The sequence below is a fragment of the Microcaecilia unicolor genome, chromosome 7 (genome assembly GCF_901765095.1).
Source record: "Microcaecilia unicolor chromosome 7, aMicUni1.1, whole genome shotgun sequence".
NCBI classification, from domain to species: Eukaryota; Metazoa; Chordata; class Amphibia; order Gymnophiona; family Siphonopidae; genus Microcaecilia; species Microcaecilia unicolor.
Genome location: NC_044037.1, coordinates 144,030,818 through 144,050,352, shown reverse-complemented (window position 1 = coordinate 144,050,352; position 19,535 = coordinate 144,030,818). Strand labels below are relative to the sequence as shown.

The window sequence follows — 19,535 nt, the reverse complement described above, 5'->3', positions numbered from 1 at the left end:
TCATATATTTTTGCACATTCAGTTTCAAAGTGGTTGATTACAACAAAACTGTGCATCATTGTGTCAATATAAATAATTTCAGTTATAACAGCATTAAGAAGGTCTACAACATACTTGCAGGTGTTGAGCTGCACATTGCTGAGCCTTATATTGCATCCAATGAGTGCTCTAAAAGGGTACTAAACTATACTATCTTTGTGTCTATCTTTGTGTAAAGAGTGAATCCCTATGCAGCAGTTTGATGAGTTATGTCTCATAAAATCCATTTGAATGGTGTAATATTCTGCTTACAGTCACTAGATTTCATGTTAGATTTTCTGCTTTGTAGATGGTGGAGCAGGGTTAGTTCTGTGGACAATACATAGGCATACACACAAGGTGATCAACAAACTCTGCTTCGACTAGACTCAAACACTTCATAACCAATAGATTTTACTTTTATTGTAATTCAGTTGAAAACAAACTGCTCAATTGCACACTTATAAATGATAACATTGAATCTCTTGTTCAAAATGGCAGCTACAGTTACTTTCTGCCTTGCTTTCGCCACTTCAACCATGCAAGAGGGCACATTTTTGTTACAAGTATGTTCCTGCTCTGAATGTTCTTAATCCTAAAAAGGTTATAGGTTAGAGAACGTCCATTGAGTTGTCATTTAAATGTACAAAGGTGGTTATTCTTGCTCTGGTCAGAGAATCTGGATTCTTGGTGTCTGGGATTAGGTTTTTTAACATCATAACTCAAGCTTGGTGGTCAGTTAGCAAAAGACCTTCTGGAAGGAATCATTTTAGCCAAATCCACTTGTCACCAACATCTGCATTGTAACCTTCACTGTACTTTCTTCCAGGAAGCTGAAAGAGAAAAACTCAAAGTGAATACTGACAAGTCATGCTGTTATAAGATAAACTGTATGTAGGAGTCTTAAGACATCACATATAAAGAAAACACTAACTAAAACCTAACAGAAATATTTGCAGCAAATTTGGTTAATTAAAAAAAGCTTCAGTTGTTCAATGTCAATTTCTTTAAGTTTTCTTAAATATTGAAATCATTAGGCTAATAAATTATTTTTACAGTAATAAATTGTTACAGTTATGCTCAGTATCTTTACATATGGGTTTGAAGATAAGAATTTTATTACTACCATTCTTTGAACTATTAATTCCGGCAATAATTGTGCTATGTGGGTTACTAGTCATCAGCTCTCCTTGCTCTCTTCCTGAGCCTACGTATTATCTATGCCCTTTACTCTTCTATCAACTCCAGCTGTTATTCTTTCTACTTTGCTGGAACAGACTTCCTGAGTCAGGGCCCCTGCTTACAAGATTTTTTAGATAGGTTGTAGCCTGTCTAAAGCACACATTATTTAGCATCTAATATACAAAGTGATTCTGTATCCTTTTAACTGGTCCTCATACCAGCTACCAACAACCCTATGCAAAAGCATTACAATGAGCTCATTAGTATTAAAATGAGCATTCTGGGTAATGCACAGAAATTTCCATGCAAGTTTTATGGCAGGTTTGGAGCTATCCTTATGGGGAGCAGTCTGCTGGCACTGTATAGTACCAGCAGACTGATCCCCATAAGGTAGGCACTCCATGCATGGACCCCTGACCCCACCCCAAGACCTTAAAAAATCCTGTGTACTTCTCGACACCTCATCACATCCCTGGTGGTCCAGTGGATTCCTCTTGCCCCCCCCCCCCCCCCCAAAAAAAAAAAATTTGAAAAATCCTGGGAGTCCGTGGATTTGCCAACCTCCCCCCTGCAAAGAATACCCTGGTGGTCTAGCGAACACTTCCCGACACTCCCCAGGGGCAGGGTTGTCCAACCCCCCCCCCCCCAAACCTGAGCAGGGTCAGACCACCTGGTGACCACTAATAGCCCTGGTGGTCAAGCAGGTTTCTACCTTGACCTATCTCGACCCAACCCCCACACAAATGAAAAGTTCCCAGGGGGCCCCAGTGGACCCCTCAACCTCCCCTCTCCAAAAAAGTACCCTGGTGGTCCAGCAGACCCCTCCTTACCCATTGACATGGTTGGTGGTGTGACCCACTCCAATCCACCCGGCAGGACCTGGGTCGAACCCCCTGGTGGCCACTAACAGCCCTGGTGGTCTAGAGGGGTTCTACCCCCAACCCTTCCTCCTACCTTGATGTGGGAAGCAGGAGGACTGTTTCCTGCCCACCCACTTCCAAAATGGCTGTGCCCAGACCCTGCCTGCTGCATCCTGGGATGCACTGGGAGGGGCCTAAACACCATATAAGGAAAAAACTGCTTCCCACATCAAGATAGGAGGAAGAGTTGGGGGGTAGAATCCCGCTAGGCCACCACAGCTATTAGTAGCCACCAGGGGGACTGATCTGGGGCCCACCGGGGGGGGGAGGGATTTGCACCAAACCCCATGCACCTAGTGGTCGGGAGGAGTCCACTGCACCAGGGTATTTTTTTGGAGAGGGGAGGTTGAGGGGTCCATCGGACCCCCCCCCCCAGGGAACTTCTCAAGTAGGGGGGGTTCAGAGAACTTCACTAGACCACCAGGGATTTTCTGTGAAGTGGGGGGGTTTGACTTGTGTGTGTGTGGGGGGGGGGGGGGTTGAGAGGGAGTCTGCTGGACTCAGGTAGACCCCTCTCGAGCTACCCCCCACTGCGCAACTTAAAAAACTCTGTGGTGGTCTAGTGTCAGGTGTCAATTGCATTTTGACAGCAGTATCAAATGCATTTAACAGCTTCCATTCCCAAACAGCAACCGATGTGCAAAGGCGGATCCGTGCATCTCACTTGCATGAAATTCTCTTTGTGCATCGGTCGCTGTTTGCGACTCGGAGATTTTTCCCATGGCATCCAAATTTGAGTGCCTTTGTGTACTTGGCTCTCTCAATGTTTCATATTCCCTCTGTAACCTTATTCAAAAATCTAACTCTTACTGTCTTGTTCACACTCATGTTTTAACCATTTCCCTCTTTGTCTTGAATAGACTCCTTGGTTTATTATTGGGATTTATTAACCACTGAAGAGATTCACCCAAGGCGGTGTACAGCAGGTGCAGTTTAACATAAAACTTACAGTCTTGTTAACAGCATAACAACAGTAAAAATGACCAAATATAAACATAAATATAAATGAGGTAAACTTGATGTACCGCTATGGATTTACAGCCTGTCTCACTAACACAGACTGCTCAATAATTACCGTGGATTATTTTAGATTCGTAATAAGTAAATGAAACCTTTATTAGGGAAGCTAAATTCTACAATGATTAAGATATATACACACATATATATAAAATACATACACACACAATGGTTAGCATATATACAATGGTTAGCTGTATAAACATTCATTACATCACTGGTCTCTACATCTAAGCAATGCAAAGAGTTCTTAGACCAGGAAAGAAACACTAATTACACTATACATACAATCATCACTGGTCTCCATCATCTAGGCTGTTATCAACAGCGAGAGCTAGGAGCTTTGGACCAGGAACAAACCTTCTGCACAGTCCGTATGTTACTCACAGATGAACCCCACCTTACTGTGACAAGCCCTCCCTTTTTATTAAGCTCCGAGCCCATGTCCAGAGCTAAAGAAAGTTACAGAAAGCTTCTATGGAAAATCACAGAATGCTTACAGATTATACAAATGGATAATATACTAAGCACTAATTTCAACAAACATACTAAAATGAAGAAGCCTTCAATGGACCCTACCTGTCCTTCCAACTATCGGCCCATCTCCCTCCTCCCCTTCCTCTCCAAGATACTTGAACGTGTCGTTCACCGCTGCTGTCTTGACTTTCTTTCATCTCATCCTATTCTTGACCCACTCCAATCTGGCTTTCGCCCTCTTCATTCAACTGAAACTGCGCTTACAAAAGTTTCCAACGACCTGTTTCTGGCCAAATCCAAAGGTCTCTATTCTATCCTCATCCTTCTCTATTTATCTGCTGCTTTTGACACTGTTGATCACAGCCTACTCCTTGATACGCTGTCTTCACTTGAATTCCAAGGCTCTGTTCTTTCCTGGTTCTCCTCCTACCTCTCGCTTCGCACCTTTAGTGTACATTCTGGTGGATCCTCTTCCACTTCTATCCCATTACCAATCGGTGTACCTCAAGGTTCTGTTCTCAGTCCTCTCCTGTTCTCCATCTACACTTCTTCCCTTGGTTCTCTGATATCATCCCATGGCTTTCAATACCATCTCTATGCTGACGACTCCCAGATCTACCTTTCTACCCCTGATATCTCAAACAGTATCCAGACCAGAGTATCAGCCTGCCTATCTGATATTGTTGCCTGGATGTCCCAACGTCATCTGAAACTTAACATGGCCTAAACCGAGCTTCTCATCTTTCCCCCTAAATCCACCTCTCCTATCCCCCCTTTCTCTGTTTCTGTGGCTGGCACTCTCATTCTCCCTGTCTCATCAGCTCGTAACCTTGGGGTCATCTTCGACTCCTCTCTCTCTCCTTCTCTGCATACATTCAGAAGATTGCCAAAACCTGGCGTTTCTTTCTCTTTAACATCAGCAAACTCCGTCCCTTCATCTCTGAGCACTCTACCCCTTATCCACACTCTTGTCACCTCTCGCCTAGATTATTGCAACCTGCTTCTCACCGGCCTCCCACTTAGCCATCTCTCTCCTTTTCAATCAGTCCAAACTTCTGTTGCGCGACTCATTTTCCGCCAAAGTCGCTATGCTCACATTAGACCTCTCCTGAAGTCACTTCACTGGCTCCCTATCCGTTTCCGCATTCAATTCAAACTTCTCTTGCTGACCTGTAAGTGCATTCATTCTGCTGCTCCCCAGTATCTCTCCACTTTTCTCCCTCTCTACGCCCCACCTCGTGTACTCCGCTCTGTAGATAAAACTCTCCTGTCTGTCCCCTTCTCCTCTACTGCTAATTTCAGACTCTGTTCCTTTTATCTCGCTGCACCCCACGCCTGGAATCGACTTCCAGAGCCTGTACGTTGATTTGATTTGCTTACTTTATTTTTTGTCTATTAGATTGTAAGCTCTTTGAGCAGGGACTGTCTTTCTTCTATGTTTGTGCAGAACTGCGTATGCCTTGTAGCGCTATAGAAATGCTAAATAGTAGTAGTAGTAGTGTACGTCTAGCCCCGTCTTTGGCCGTTTTCAAGTCCAGGCTAAAAGCCCACCTCTTTGACACTGCTTTTGACTCCTAACCACTACTTAATTGCCCTTTACCCCACCTCTTTATTTCCCTTACCTCTTAATAGTTCTGTCTGTTTACCTGTCTTACTTAGATGATAAGCTCTTTGAGCAGGGACTGTCTTTTGTGTATGGTGTACAGTGCTGCGTATGCCTTGTAGCTCTATAGAAGTGATAAGTAGTAGTAGTAGTAGTAGTAAAATTAACAGGAAGTATAATCCAAGGGCAAATAGTAATAATAATGCTGCCCCCTAATAACTGATCGAAATTCATTATTACAAATAATACACACTGCTTAGTTACCTTAAACTACACAATTTGCCCAGAACAAAAGAGGTCAGTGCACAAGGCAGTATTTGAAATTATTAATTAGGTTGTGGAAGGAACCCACCGGTGAAATTCACCTCCACAAGTGATCAGAGTTAGTCATCTTGAGCCTTTTTCCGTTGTATAAGGGCAAATAAATGTTACAGCATGCAAGTAGTAAATTATACATAGTAACATAGTAGACGACGGCAGAGAAAGACCCGCACGGTCCATCCAGTCTGCCCAACACGATAACTCATATGTGCTACTTTTTGTGTATACCTTACCTTGATTTATATCTGCCATTTTCAGGGCACAGACCGTAGAAGTCTGCCCAGCACTAGCCCCACCTCCCAACCACTAGCCTCTGCCACCCAATCTCGGCTAAGCTTCTGAGGATCCATTCCTTCTGAACAGGATTCCTTTATGTTTATCCCACGCATGTTTGAATTCCATTACCGTTTACATTACCACCACCTCCCGCGGGAGGGCATTCCAAGTATCCACCACTCTCTCCGTGAAAAAATACTTCCTGGCATTTTTCTTGAGTCTGCCCCCCTTCAATCTCATTACATGTTCTCTCGTTCCTATTTACGGAAAAGGTTCGTTTGCGGATTAATACCTTTCAAATATTTGAACGTCTGTATCATATCACCCCTGTTTCTCCTTTCCTCCAGGGTATACATGTTCAGGTCCGCAAGTCTCTCCTCTCTTGTAACGCAAATCCCATACCATTTTCGTAGCTTTTCTTTGTACCGCTTCAATTCTTTTTACATCCTTAGCAAGATGCGGCCTCCAAAACTGGACACAATACTTTAGGTGGGGCCTCACCAACGACTTATACAGGGGCATCAACACCTCCTTTCTTCTGCTTGTCACATCTCTCTCTACACAGCCTAGCAACCTTCTAGCTACGGTCACCGCCTTGTCACACTATTTCGTCGCCTTCAGATCCTCAGGTACTATCACCCCAATATTAATTTCTACTTGTAAACTGAGTATAATAAAAAAACCTCATTATATTGCAAAATAATAATGATCTGATTAATATCTAATACATTTTGTGTTGTCTAAAGTTTCAGCATCAATAGCATTTATTATCTCTATACCTGTACCAAAAGCTCCTAACAATGTATCATACTAAATTCATTTTACTCTACAATTAAGGCAATTAAGGGTACTACAGTTTTTACACAGGTCTTCATAGGTGTAGTGTTCACACAGGAAGAATATAAACATTTCCTAATAACACATTGGTAGTGTAAATGTCAACAATGTCCGCATTTTTGGGTCAACAATGCTATATTGACTGTCTCTGACTTGTGCAAGTCATATTAAACTCATTCATGTGAAAGGACTTCTTTCCATATTTGAGTGTTGTTGACAGTTGCCACGGAACACATCTAGTTAGCCGAACATGTGTAATTATCTTGTTGTCAGATTTCACTCTGAATTTTCCACTGCCAAATCAGCTTGCCTTGTCTTTCGGTGGTAAGATGTAGTCGTCCACCGGGGGTAATGCCAATACCCAAAGACACCATAAGAAGGAGGATTATACTGCCTTTTACAAGGATCTATAAATGAAACATATTAACAGATTAATTACTCTCTAAGATAACATTTATTCGCTGGGACATAAGTCTTTTTTCCCCGCCCAGATCGGAGGATCAGGATGGTATTGTCCGTCCCTTGGGCAATAATTTCAGCAGGCTGTGGGGACCATTTTCTTGGGTAACCCACACCTTTGCACCTGCAAACAGATTGGTGGATCCAAAGCCTTTATCCCCTCGTGTGGTAAAGGTGGTGGGTGGATCCAACTTCACAGTTCCAGATTGTAACACGGGTAAAATTAATAATTAAGCAATTCTATCATTAGCCTGAATTAACACATCAAGTGGACCTTTGTTATTAAGTATAACCCTTACTTTTCATTGATAGTCTGTATCAATCACCCCTCCCAAAACCTGTATTAATTATTTGAATATCTCTTTGTAACAATTTAACCATTTGTAGAGCATATAAATCCAGCCCTGCCGCTCCTGGAGTGGCCCTGTAGGGCATCCTGCTGTAATTTCCTAATATACTAATTGGTCATGTTTGGTAGTCAAGACTTGTAGGTTAGGAGTAACCATTCGCATTAGGGGTGTTTCTGCCTCCCCAATAGGCTGATTATTAAGCATCCTTAAGGCCTCTACCAAATTTATTTTCCAATTCTTTAATGAAAATACGTATTTGTTGTTTCAACAGACCATTCATTTGTTCAATTAAACCTGCTGCCTGTGGATAATAGGGAATATGAAAAATCCAATATATCTATTATGGTCTGAAGCATATTGTACCAATTAGCCTTCAAAAAATGGGAACCATTATCAATTCTAAAGTTTTAGTGTTGCCTGCAAGGATGTGCAATTACATATCTAAAATAATTATCTACTGCTGTGCACACATATTTACATCCTTGCAAATTGGGTAAAGGTTCTGTCTAATCCATCTACCAAATTTGTTCAGGTAATTTTCCCTATTTTAATTACCCCTTAGACATGTGGGGAACAGATCGCCCAGTCTGGTATTAACAGGCCAGACATTCAACAATAACAATTTTAATAACATCCATAATTAAACTAATACCACGATCTGTTGCCCACCTGTAAGTGGCCTTTCTTCCCAGATGTTCACATTTTTGGGCACCCATTTCACCAAACCTGAGCAATTATCTGGCTCTTCCACAGTCATCAGCCACTGCGCTGTAGAGATGTTCTAGAGTATCACCCTTGCAATGAGCATCTACATAAAAAACAATAACATTAGTATTTTATACAATTCCCACAATTCTTTGATATTAATTTTCCAGTTATTTTTGTACCAGGTAGGTAGCCACGTGGCTAATTTATTTGCCACAGATCAGGAATTGATATATATATATGACATTGTCCTAAATTCTCAGTTTTCAAAGCCATATAGGCAGCATACAGCTCTGCATATTGACTACTCGCTCCTTCCCCACTGCATTCTAGTGAATGCTTTGGGATTATAAGTTACTGCTTTCCACACTCTCTTTCCTCCAACATATTTAAACCAGGCATGCTGCTGTTCCTCATTGGTTCACTGATTTCCCCACTTAACAGGGCTCTCTACTCGTTCCAGACGCTCTAGCCCAATTTATCCTGTTTCTGGAAGAGCTGACACTTTTTCATGCAGTAAGGGGATTACTCCAATTCCTGATTTCATTCTCTGCTAAATATACCATTTCCACTTAATTATGCTGACTTCCTGTGCATGCCCTATCCTATGGGTTTTCGGGGAACTATGAATCCATTGCATTGTTGGTATTTCGGGTTTTAAGACAACTATGAGGCATATTTTCAAAGCACTTTGGGAGGCTAAGTTCCATAGGTTTCTATGGAACTTTGGGAGGCTAAGTGCTTTGAAAATATGCCTCTATATGTCCTGCTCAGTATCTATTAAAGCCCAATAACATGCTAATAGCTGTTTTTCAAAAGGGGTATATTTAATTCCTGCCTCTGGTAACTTGCGACTCCAAAACCCTAAAGGCACCCGAGTCTTTTGTTTCTGCCACAGGCTCCAATTAGCATAATTTTCATTCACTGAGACACTTAGCTCTACCTCTCCTGGCTGCACTGGCCACAAATCTAAGGCAGTTTGTATTGCCTGTTGCGCTGCTTCAAAAGCTTGTTGTTCCTTTTCTCCCCACTCAAAATTATATTTTTTCCTAGTCACTTTATATAATGGTGCTAAAATTTGCCCCAGGTGGGGTACATGTTTTCTCCAAAAGCCAAATAATCCAATAAAACGTTGTGCCTCCTTTTCAGGAGGAACAAATTCCAAAATTTTCTGTTTAGCTTTTGGCAAAATTTCTCTTAAACCATCATGCCACTGAATGCCTAGAAATTTCACTGTTTGGGATGGTCCTTGTATCTTATCGGGATTTATCTCCCATCATTTGTTCTTTAAATGTATAATTAATCATGTGAACGTATACTGCCTGCCCTGCCAACTGAAAGCAAATTGATCCCAATATTTCTGATTAACTGGTATTGTGAAAAAGGCATTAGCCAAATCTATTACAGCATACCATCTGTTAGAATGTGTCTGTATTTTCTCTATCAAAGTAATAGTATCTGGGACTGCAGCAGTTAAAGCAGGTGTAACTTTATTTAGTTCCCGATAATCCACGGTCATACGCCAGGAGCTGTCACTTTTTCGGACTGGCCAGACCGGATTATTCCAATTTGTGGTGGTAGTTTTAATAACCCCAGTGTTTTTGCCAAATCCCTTTAATTTTGGCAAAAAGCTCTTATTAGCATAATTTTAATTCCCTGAGACACTTAATTCTACTTCTAATTACACTACCTGCAAATCAAACAATCTGTAACTGCTCAAAAGCCTGTTAAAATATTTTTAAAAAACCCTATTGCTCTCTTTCTCTTCACTCAAGGTCATTTTCTCCTCCCTGATCAACACTGCTTGCAATTAACACATTCCTATGTCTGACAGTTTAACAGTTAAAATCATGCTGTGTCACACAAAAGCATGGCATGCTCAGATCATTTTAACTGCGTAAATCACACAGCATTCCAACTGCATCACATTTACAATGGTAGTGATCATTTAGTACAGTATTCTGGCAAGCATCTAACTATATATCATACACTTTAAACATTCCAATTCTGTACTTTTCCTATGTTGCTTATCCCGTTTCTAATATCAAACATATAAATTGCAAGTGACCGTACTCACCCGCAAATGCGCAGTAGAGACTTTCCCTCTCTGTCCCGCCTCCGCGTCAATACGTGATGACGGGGGTGGGACAGAGAGGGAAACTGCGCGAAGGGGAGGGAGGGAGGGAACTGCCGAGGTCGCTACCGCTCCCCCCAACTGGAGTCACCGCCGCCGCCCCCCCCCTCCACCTGGCCTGGGCCCTCGCTTCACAATTCAACTTACAGCGCCGAAAACGCAGCAGGCAGATCAGCTGAGCTGCCGTTGGCCTTCCTTCCCTGCCTCTGTCCCGCCCTCGCCGACGTTACATCACATGAGGGCGGGACACAGGCAGAGAAGGAAGGCCAACGGCAGCTCAGCTGATCTGCCTGCTGTGGTTTCGGCGCTGTAAGTTGAATCGCGAAGAGAGGGCCCGGGCCGGCAACTCCGGGGGGGGGGGGGGGGGGGGGGGGGGGGGGGGGCGGCGGAGACCTGGCAAGGAGGGTAGCTGGAAATCTCGCCCGTTTTAACGGGCATAACGGCTAGTATACTATATATAGTGATAAAGTCACATCCAGGATAGTTAAGTTAAGGCAGCTTCAGTCTGAACTACAAGTCCCAGAAGGCATTGCAGGCAAGGAGCCAGGGGGTGAGATGAGGAACCCGGACTGGACTTCTAGCTGCAATAGGGGAAGACAAGGGAATAAGCTGACAGGATGTGTAGATTGGCTGCCCTAAGGGGAAAGAGAGCTAGGAAACCCTGTGTGCAAGAGCTCCTCATTAGGCTCATGCTCAAATCAGCTGGTATGGGTGTGTAGAGAAGCTAATGAGTGGAGAATGATTGGTTGTGAAGGCAGAAGCCAGGGATTGATTAGGCAGGTGGGAAAGAGTCTCAGCAGTTCAGTTCAGGGAGAGCAGCAAGGAAGGCGAGAAGCAGTTGCAGGCTGAAAACCCTTGGGCAGGGAGGTCCCTAAAGTACTGAAGTCTGAGAGGCAGTTGCAGGCTGAAAACCCTTGGGCAGGGAGGTCCCTAAAGTACTGAAGTCTGAGAGGTAGTTGCAGGCTGAAAATCCTTGGGCAGGGAGGTCCCTAAAGTACTGGAGTCTTGGAAGTATTGGCAGGCTGAAAATCCTTGGGTAAGAAGAAGTCCCTAAAGTATTGACATTACTAGTGAAGCTGTTGCAGGGGGAATCCCTTGGGTGTGAGGAGAAGTCCCTAAAATATGGAGCTCATTATGAGGGTGAGGAGAATAGAAAGTATAACTGCTGCTTTGTGATTTAACTATGATGATGAATTGAATGGACTGCTGCTGTTTGGAATTGAACTAATGCTTATGGTGCACTGGATAAAGAGCCTAGACTGAAGCCGACTGTAGCCTATATTGAATCCTGACATGTGCTAAGAGCCTTCTGCTTAAAGGGGACTACGGGCCACACACTTTCAGGTGGCTTATAGGTGCGTAGGGTTGACGGTGAATGCTGCTGTTGGAACTGTGTACTAGAAACCTGCATGGAATAAAGTCCTTGAGTTTGAAGTTACTGGTGGATATCTGTTTCTTCATTGTACCGGGAGCCTGTGGTTAGAGGAGATTGCTCTATCCCTGGCTGCACCAGAGAGGCGCTGGGTTACAAATGGCATTTTCCCAGATGGGACTGAACATGGATCCATGCAAGCCGGAGAGTCTGGTCATGGTGGCCTGAATGCTTAAATCCTGGATGCCTCAGGTAAGAGGTACCTATGGGGGCCAAGGCTGGATAAAGAGAAGTGGAGAAGACCAGGAGTGGACCGGGCTGGCTTGAAAAGGGGGACCAGTGTAAAGGTATCGCACTTGGGTCTTTTTCTCTTTTTTTTTTTGGCTTTACAGGGTGAAGGTGGTGGTGTCCAGGAGGTTCCTGAAGCCTGTCGAGGGGGCCAAAGCTGATGAAGGCGCATTACTCGCCTACCAAGGTAAAGGGTACCTAGGGGGGAGGCGAGGGAGGATCCTGAGAAGGGCAGTTCCAGTAATCTGTAGAAAGGCTGGGTGGATGTGAATTCTGGTACGAGGTTAAGAAGTAGCGCAAGTGTAGGACCAGGGAAACAGACAGTCCGCACTTGGATATTTCTCTTGGGTTGCAGGCTACATCCCATCAGACGGTCGAGGAGGACGTCGGAGCCATGGGAAGGCGGAGATGGTGCAGACCGAAGAGAGAAGTCCAGAGGCCCGAGGAGCCGGAGCCCAAGTCACCAGCAGAAGGAATGGTCATGGCGGAGTTGGACACCATGATCCAGGTTCTGGGACTTGGAGGGGGACTTTGTTTAGAGACTGTTGGGACAATGTTTAAGCCTGAAGGGGTGTCTGGGGAAGACAGGACCCCGAGGAGAAGAGAAGAGACTGAGCCAGTATGTTACCAATGTGGGGAAATGGGCCATATTGGAGAGTGGTGTCTGGCAGTATTCAGTTCAGAGGATGAACTGGGAGACTGGGAGGAGATGGGAAATCCTACAGTCGGTTGGTTGGGGTTAAGTGACATGGCAGGCAAGAGGAAGCCCAAAGGCCATGGGAGTCAGGAGGTGACCCATTCCTCAGGGGCAGACTTCAGGGTTAAGCCGGGAACCCAAGGGGAAAGAGGTGTCTGCAGGGAAGAGGGTCAGGAGGAACCCGCTGCAGGGAAAGCACCCAATGTCCCACGGAGAGGGGAGGCCACAAACCTGAAAAGTGCCAAGAGAGAGGAAGGGTGCCTGGACAAGGAAGGAAAACCCCAGTTGCAGGATAGTGGTAGTCCTGACAAAAAGGGTAAACCCTCTAGGAAAGTGAAAGGGGGGGGGGGGGTAGGCCCAGGTGAGAGCTCCCCAGGTGACGGGATGGAAAGTAGTCCTGATTGGGTAGGGGTAGAGCCCAAGGAAGGGGAAGTCAATGTACACTGTGAGCAGGGGGGTGAGACAGCTGAAGATAAAGTAGGCTGCCCATGCTACAGTGAGGAACTGCCAGTATTTCCCTGTGGTGGGGAGCCAGACAGAGATGCCCCAAGGGAGAAATACTGGGAAACCCAGGAAGTAGAAGGTAGTAAACCTATCGCCCTGGAAATGGGATTAAGGGAATTTCCCAAAGATAGCCTGGAGTTGGATAGGAAACTCCAAGAGGAAGCCCAAAAGGAGAATGAAAACCCGCTGTTGAAATCCCTAAAAGAAAGCATCTGGCAGGTAGAATGGGAGTTACGGGCCCTAGGTAAACCGGGGAAATTCTATAGGCACCCTGAGCAACGTCTGAGGGAGGTCCTGGAACTTAATGAGGGACTGATGGTAACTTTAGTGGGCAATATACAGCAGCAAGAGGAGTCCCATAAGGTAATGGAGAATAGTCTAAGGGAGAATGAGCAAAGATGGGTCCTATTTGAGGCAGCTTGTAAGAAAGAAATGGCTGCTTCAGTGCATGCCTTAGAGGCCAAACTGGCAGAGTCCCTTAAGCAGAAGGAAGGCTGTGAGGCACTGCTAGCCACGGTTAGGGCTCAGCTGCGCACAGAAGGTAGGCTAAGGGAAGAAAAGGAAGCAGAAGTAGTCCATCTTACAGCTACCCTGGAGGGGACCCAAGCCAAAAATGAGACCCAATTAGCAAAGCTGCAGTCCACACATGAGCAGAAGATGAGGGACCTCACAGACTAGTTGCAACGAGATCAGGAGCAGAGGGTATCCCTAGTTAAAGCTGAGTTCCAGAATGTTCGCCAGGAGTGGCATAAAGAGCAAGAGGCCCTAAGGGAAAGTATAAGGGAACAGCAAGCCTTGATTCTACTCCAGAGGCAAAGGGAGAATAAGCTTGTCACCTCTGTGAGGGCAGAACTAGAAGAAGCCAAGCAGGAGGTGAAGCAGAAGGAAGTGGAGTTGGCCAAAAGGCAGGAAAGTGTTAAGGAGATGGGTAAACTACGGGCCACACACTTTTAGGTGGCTTATAGGTGCATAGGATTGAAGGTGAATGCTGCTGTTGGAACTGTATACTAGAAACCTGCATGGAATAAAGTCCTTGAGTTTGAAGTTACTGGTGGATATCTGTTTCTTCATTGTACCGGGAGCCTGTGGTTAGAGGAGATTGCTCTATCCCTGGCTGCACCAGAGAGGCGCCTGGTTACAAAATATATATATATATATATATATATATATATATATATATATATATACACACACACACAATGGTTAGCATATATACAATGGTTAGCTGTATAAATTTCATTACATCACTGGTCTCTTCATCTAAGCAATGCAAACAGTTCTTAGACCAGGAAAGAAACACTAATTAAACTATACATACAATCATCACTGATCTCCATCATCCAGGCTCTTATCAGCAGCTGGGGGGGGGGGGGGGGCAGTTCACACAGTGAGAGCTAGGAGCTTTGGACCAGGAATAAACCTTCTGGGCAGTCCGTACGTTACTCACAGATGAACCCCACCTTACTGTGCCAAACCCTCCCTTTTTATTAAGCTCTGAGCCCATGTCCAGAGCTAAGGAAAGTTACAGAAAGCTTCTATGGAAAATCACAGAATGCTTACCGTGGTCACATGCTTTCCCAAGTCCAGGTGGCCAAGCTGGGCCTGGGAAATAAGTGCCATCCTCCCCTTTGCATACCAAATTAGTTAGAGCTGTGTCTTATCTTCTGGATCCCAACTTGTTTACAAGAAAAGTTACTTTCGGTCAAAGACAAGATGTACTATCGGACAAAAGCAGAATTGAAAAGTAATCCTTTAAGGTAACACTTAAACAATCATTTTTAAACAGAATTACTTCTAATCAACAATACAGACCCCGAGTGCACTGGTCGTTCAAGACGGGGTTGAATTTAAAATTCACTTCCATTGCACTTGAGAACAGCAAATTAAAACCTAATAATAGGACTACCATGAAACAGTGTCAAAAATATACACATTTAATGCACTGAAATTCAAATAAGAGAGATATAATGCAATGTCAGCATAATACTACTGAAACACCTAATAAGCACACATTAGAACATTAAAATAGCATGATGATGATTTTCTACAATACAGCCGAGGGGCCAAATGCAAATACTACTACTACTACTACTTATCATTTCTATAGCGCTACTAGACAGAATGGGTGGTACAGAGTCAGTTGTGATATATAGATTGGTGGCTAAACTCAAGGCAAGTCTTTACATAGTTAAACAAGACATAAGAAACTGGTCTAAGTTACAGTGTGTGTAGCAAGCTAGTCCAGGTGCAGAATGGTGTTCTTTGATGCTGGGCATTTAACCTAGTGCTATAGGAGTGTGTTGAAAACTAGAATAATTTTTTCAAAACTAGACCCTGTCCCATTTCCTTCTCCTCCTCAGCAATGGTCCTTGGTATTCCAATCTGAGCATATCTCAAGGATTAAAATGTTATAAAAACACCTCATATTACATCTACAAGTGTGGTAAATATATACAGTGCATTCCGCTTAAGTGCAAGGGTCTGGGACCAAAGAAATACATGCAGTTAACCGGAGCATGCACTTAACCGTTCTGACCCAAAGAAGCTTGACATCTGATAAACATATGTACAGTACTGTTTATTATATGTACAGTATACAGTCTCCGTTAACTGACGTTATACAGTCTCCGTTAACTGACATGGAGGGGCATAATTGAACGAAAATGTCTATCTCCATGGGCGTTTATCTCCAAGAACGGGTCCGAAAAAATAGACGTCCATGTTTTATTCAACAATTTGTGAGCTGGGCGTTTTTGTTTTTCAGTGATAATGGAAAATGAAAGCGCCCAGCTCAAAAACGAATAAATCCAGGAGGGGCCAGGAGTCGTAGTGCACTGGTCCCCCTCACATGCCAGGACACCAACCGGGCACCCTAGGGGGCACTTTTACAAAAACAAAAAAAAAGGTAAAAGAGCTCCCAGGTGCATAACACCCTTCCCTTGTGTGTTGAGCCCCCCAAATCCCCCTCAAAACCCACTGCCCCCAAGTCTACACCATTACTATAGCCCTAAGGGATGAAGGGGGGCACCTACATGTGGGTACAGGGGGTTTGGGGGGGTTGGACGACTAAGCATTAAGCAGCACAATTGTAACAGGTAGGGGGGGGGATGGGCCTGGGTCCACCTGCCTGAAGTCCACTGCACCCCCTAACAACTGCTCCAGGGACCTGCATACTGCTGCCAGGGAGGTGGGTATGACATTTGAGGGTGAAAATAAAAAGTTGTGAAACATCATTTTTTGTGGTGGGAGGGGGTTAGTGACCACTGGGGGAGTCAGGGGAGGTCATCCCCGATTCCCTCTGGTGGTAATCTGGTCATTTAGGGCACTTTTTGGGGCCTTATTCGTGAAAAAACAGGGTCCAGGAAAAGTGCCCTAAATTCTAGCTACAAACGCATACTCTTTTCCATTATCGGCGAAAGGCGCCCATCTCTCCTCGGCCGATAACCACGCCCCAGTTCCACCTTTGTCACGCCTCTGACACGCCCCCGTCAACTTTGTAAGCTTCCGCGATGGAGTGCAGTTGAAAACGTCCAAAATCGGCTTTCCATTATACCAATTTATTCGTTTTTGTGAGATAAACGTCTATCTCCCGATTTGGGTCGAAATCTAGGCGTTTTTCTCTTTCAATTATAAGGTAGATAGTAGATGATGACGGCAGAAAAAGACCTGCACGGTTCATCCAGTCTGCCCAACAAGACAAACATATGTGTATACCTTACTTTGATTTGTACCTGCCTTATTCAGGGCACAGACTGTACAAGTCTGCACAGCAGTACTTCCTACCTCCCAACCACCAGTCCAGCCTCCCATCACCGGCTCTGGCACAGACCGTATGTCTGCCCTCCACTATCCTCGCCTCCAAACCACCAACCCCTCTTCCCCCCCACCTGCTCCGCCACCCAATTTCGGCTAAGCTTCTGAGGATCCATTCCTTCTGCACAGGATTCCTTTATGCATATCCCACGCATGTTTGAATTCCGTTACCGTTTTCATCTCCACCACCTCCCGTGGGAGGGCATTCCAAGCATCCACCACACTCTCTGTGAAAAAATACTTCCTGACATCTTTCCTGAGGCTGCTCCCCTTCAACCTCATTTCATGTCCTCTCGTTCTACCGCCTTCCCATCTCCGGAAAAGATGTGTTTGCGGATTAATACCTTTCAAATATTTGAACGTCTGTATCATATCACCCCTGTTCCTCCTTTCCTCCAGGGTATACATGTTCAGGTCAGCAAGTCTCTCCTCATACGTCTTAGAACGCAAATCCCGTACCATTCTCGTAGCTTTTCTTTGCACCGCTTCCATTTTTATAACATCCTTCGCAAGGTACGGCCTCCAAAACTGAACACAATACTCCAGGTGGGGCCTCACCAACGACTTGTACAGGGGCATCAACACTTCCTTTCTTCTGCTGATCACACCTCTCTCTATACAGCCTAGCAATCTTCTCGATACGGCCACCGCCTTGTCACACTGTTTCATCGCCTTCAGATCCTCGGATACTATCACCCCAAGATCCCTCTCCCCCTCAGTACCTATCAGACTCTCCCCGCCTAACATATAAGTCTCTCTTGGGTTTCTACTCCCTAAGTGCATCACTTTGCATTTCTTCACATTGAATTTTAATTGCCATACCTTAGACCATTCTTCTAGCTTCCTCAGATCCTTTTTCATGCTTTCCACTCCCTCCCGGGTGTCCACTCTGTTGCAAATCTTATTATCATCCGCAAATAGGCAAACTTTACCTTGTAACCCTACGGCAATGTCACTCACAAATATATTGAACAGAATCGGCCCCAGCACCGATCCCTGAGGCACTTCACTACTCATCTTTCCCTCCTCCGAGGAAACTCCATTTACCACCACCCTCTGTCGTCTGTCCGTCAACCAGTTCCTAATCCAGTTCACCACTTCGGGACCTATCTTCAGCCCATCGAGTTTATTTAAGAGCCTCCTGTGGGGAACCGTGTCAAAAGCTTTGCTAAAATCTAAGTAGATTACGTCTATAGCACGTCCACGGTTCAATTCTCCGGTCACCCAATCAAAGAATTCAATGAGATTCATTTGGCACTTCTGAGAAGTTCTGAGAGAAGAGGACATTTCTCTGGTAAGTGAACGCTACTTTGCTTGTGCTTTGGGAACTTAAAGATTGGGGTTTAAAGGAGGAATTGTAGGTTAGTGTTAGGCAAAATTAAAAAGCAAATTTTAACAGCTAATCTCCATAGTGTTTTCCACTTAGTTTTAAAAGCTTTGGACCACAGCATTAACAGATAGAATCTAACAGCCACTGCAGGATCTAATTTAGTATTAAGGGCGAATAAAAAGAGAGAGCGAGAGAGAGAGAGACAGAGAGAGAGGGGGGGGGGGGGGGGAAGCAAGCAGGATCTAGTTTAGTATTAAGGGGGGAATAAAAAGAAAGAAAGAGAGAAAAGCAAGCCTCATTAACTAGTTGCCATAGTGTATAAACCCTTTCCCCATAGTTTTAAACTGAATTTTTCTCTAGAAATAGGCATTTTCCTCATAGTTTTAAACTGAAACCTTTTCTAGAGGTAGGAACTAAACAGCCAAGAACTCCTTTGTTCTAAACAGCAGTTATTTTCTCTTCCTTGGCTGCTGGAGAGTTAGCTCATCCAGTGACCTCAATTAAGTGATAATTAAGGTGTGGGGGAAGTAGAATACTTGTATAGGTTGCTGAATCAGCTAAAAGAGCCTGTTCAAAAGAGGCCCCTTAGATTCAAAAGTATATAAAGAGGAAAGGTCCCACTGAACTTTCTTTCTGAGAAGTTCTGAGAGAAGAGGACATTTCTCTGGTAAGTGAACGCTACTTTGCTTGTGCTTTGGGAACTTAAAGATTGGGGGTTAAAGGAGGAATTGTAGGTTAGTGTTAGGCAAAATTAAAAAGCAAATTTTAACAGCTAATCTCCATAGTGTTATCCACTTAGTTTTAAAAGCTTTGGACCACAGCATTAAGAGATAGAATCTAACAGCCACTGCAGGATCTAATTTAGTATTCCCCCCACCCTCCCACCCCTAGGACAACTCCTCATTTATAGTCAGTTATTGTAATTAGGGTAACAAGCAAGGAGTGCTCTTACAGAGTTTTAAATACATTTCATTACCATCTAAGAAGGAAATACTAAATATATAATATACTATATAAAGTAAAAGACACTTTTATATTAGGCTAATATCCTTAATACTGTAGCAAGTTTTAAATTATTGAAAAACTCAAAAACACTAAGATGGAGTCAGCAGTCCAGCAGCGAGAGGGGTGCTATCCAGTCTTTTGCATCGAGTGTCACATGTATGATTATCTCCCAGTTGGTGAGATGTCATATGTTTGCGCCCGATGCAAAGAGCTCCTAGCTCTTAGAG

General features: G+C 44.2%; 1 protein-coding gene across 1 annotated transcript in view; it reads right to left on the bottom strand.

Annotated features, from left to right (window-relative positions):
• Positions 1-415: 415 nt before the first annotated feature.
• Positions 416-19,535, bottom strand: part of NDUFA10 (NADH:ubiquinone oxidoreductase subunit A10) — a 492,721-nt gene continuing 473,601 nt past the window's right edge. Inside the window, exon 10 of the mRNA XM_030209674.1 lies at positions 416-851. Coding sequence (XP_030065534.1) covers positions 783-851 — 69 coding nt within the window. The 3' untranslated portion in view covers positions 416-782. The remainder of the gene's footprint in view (positions 852-19,535) is intronic.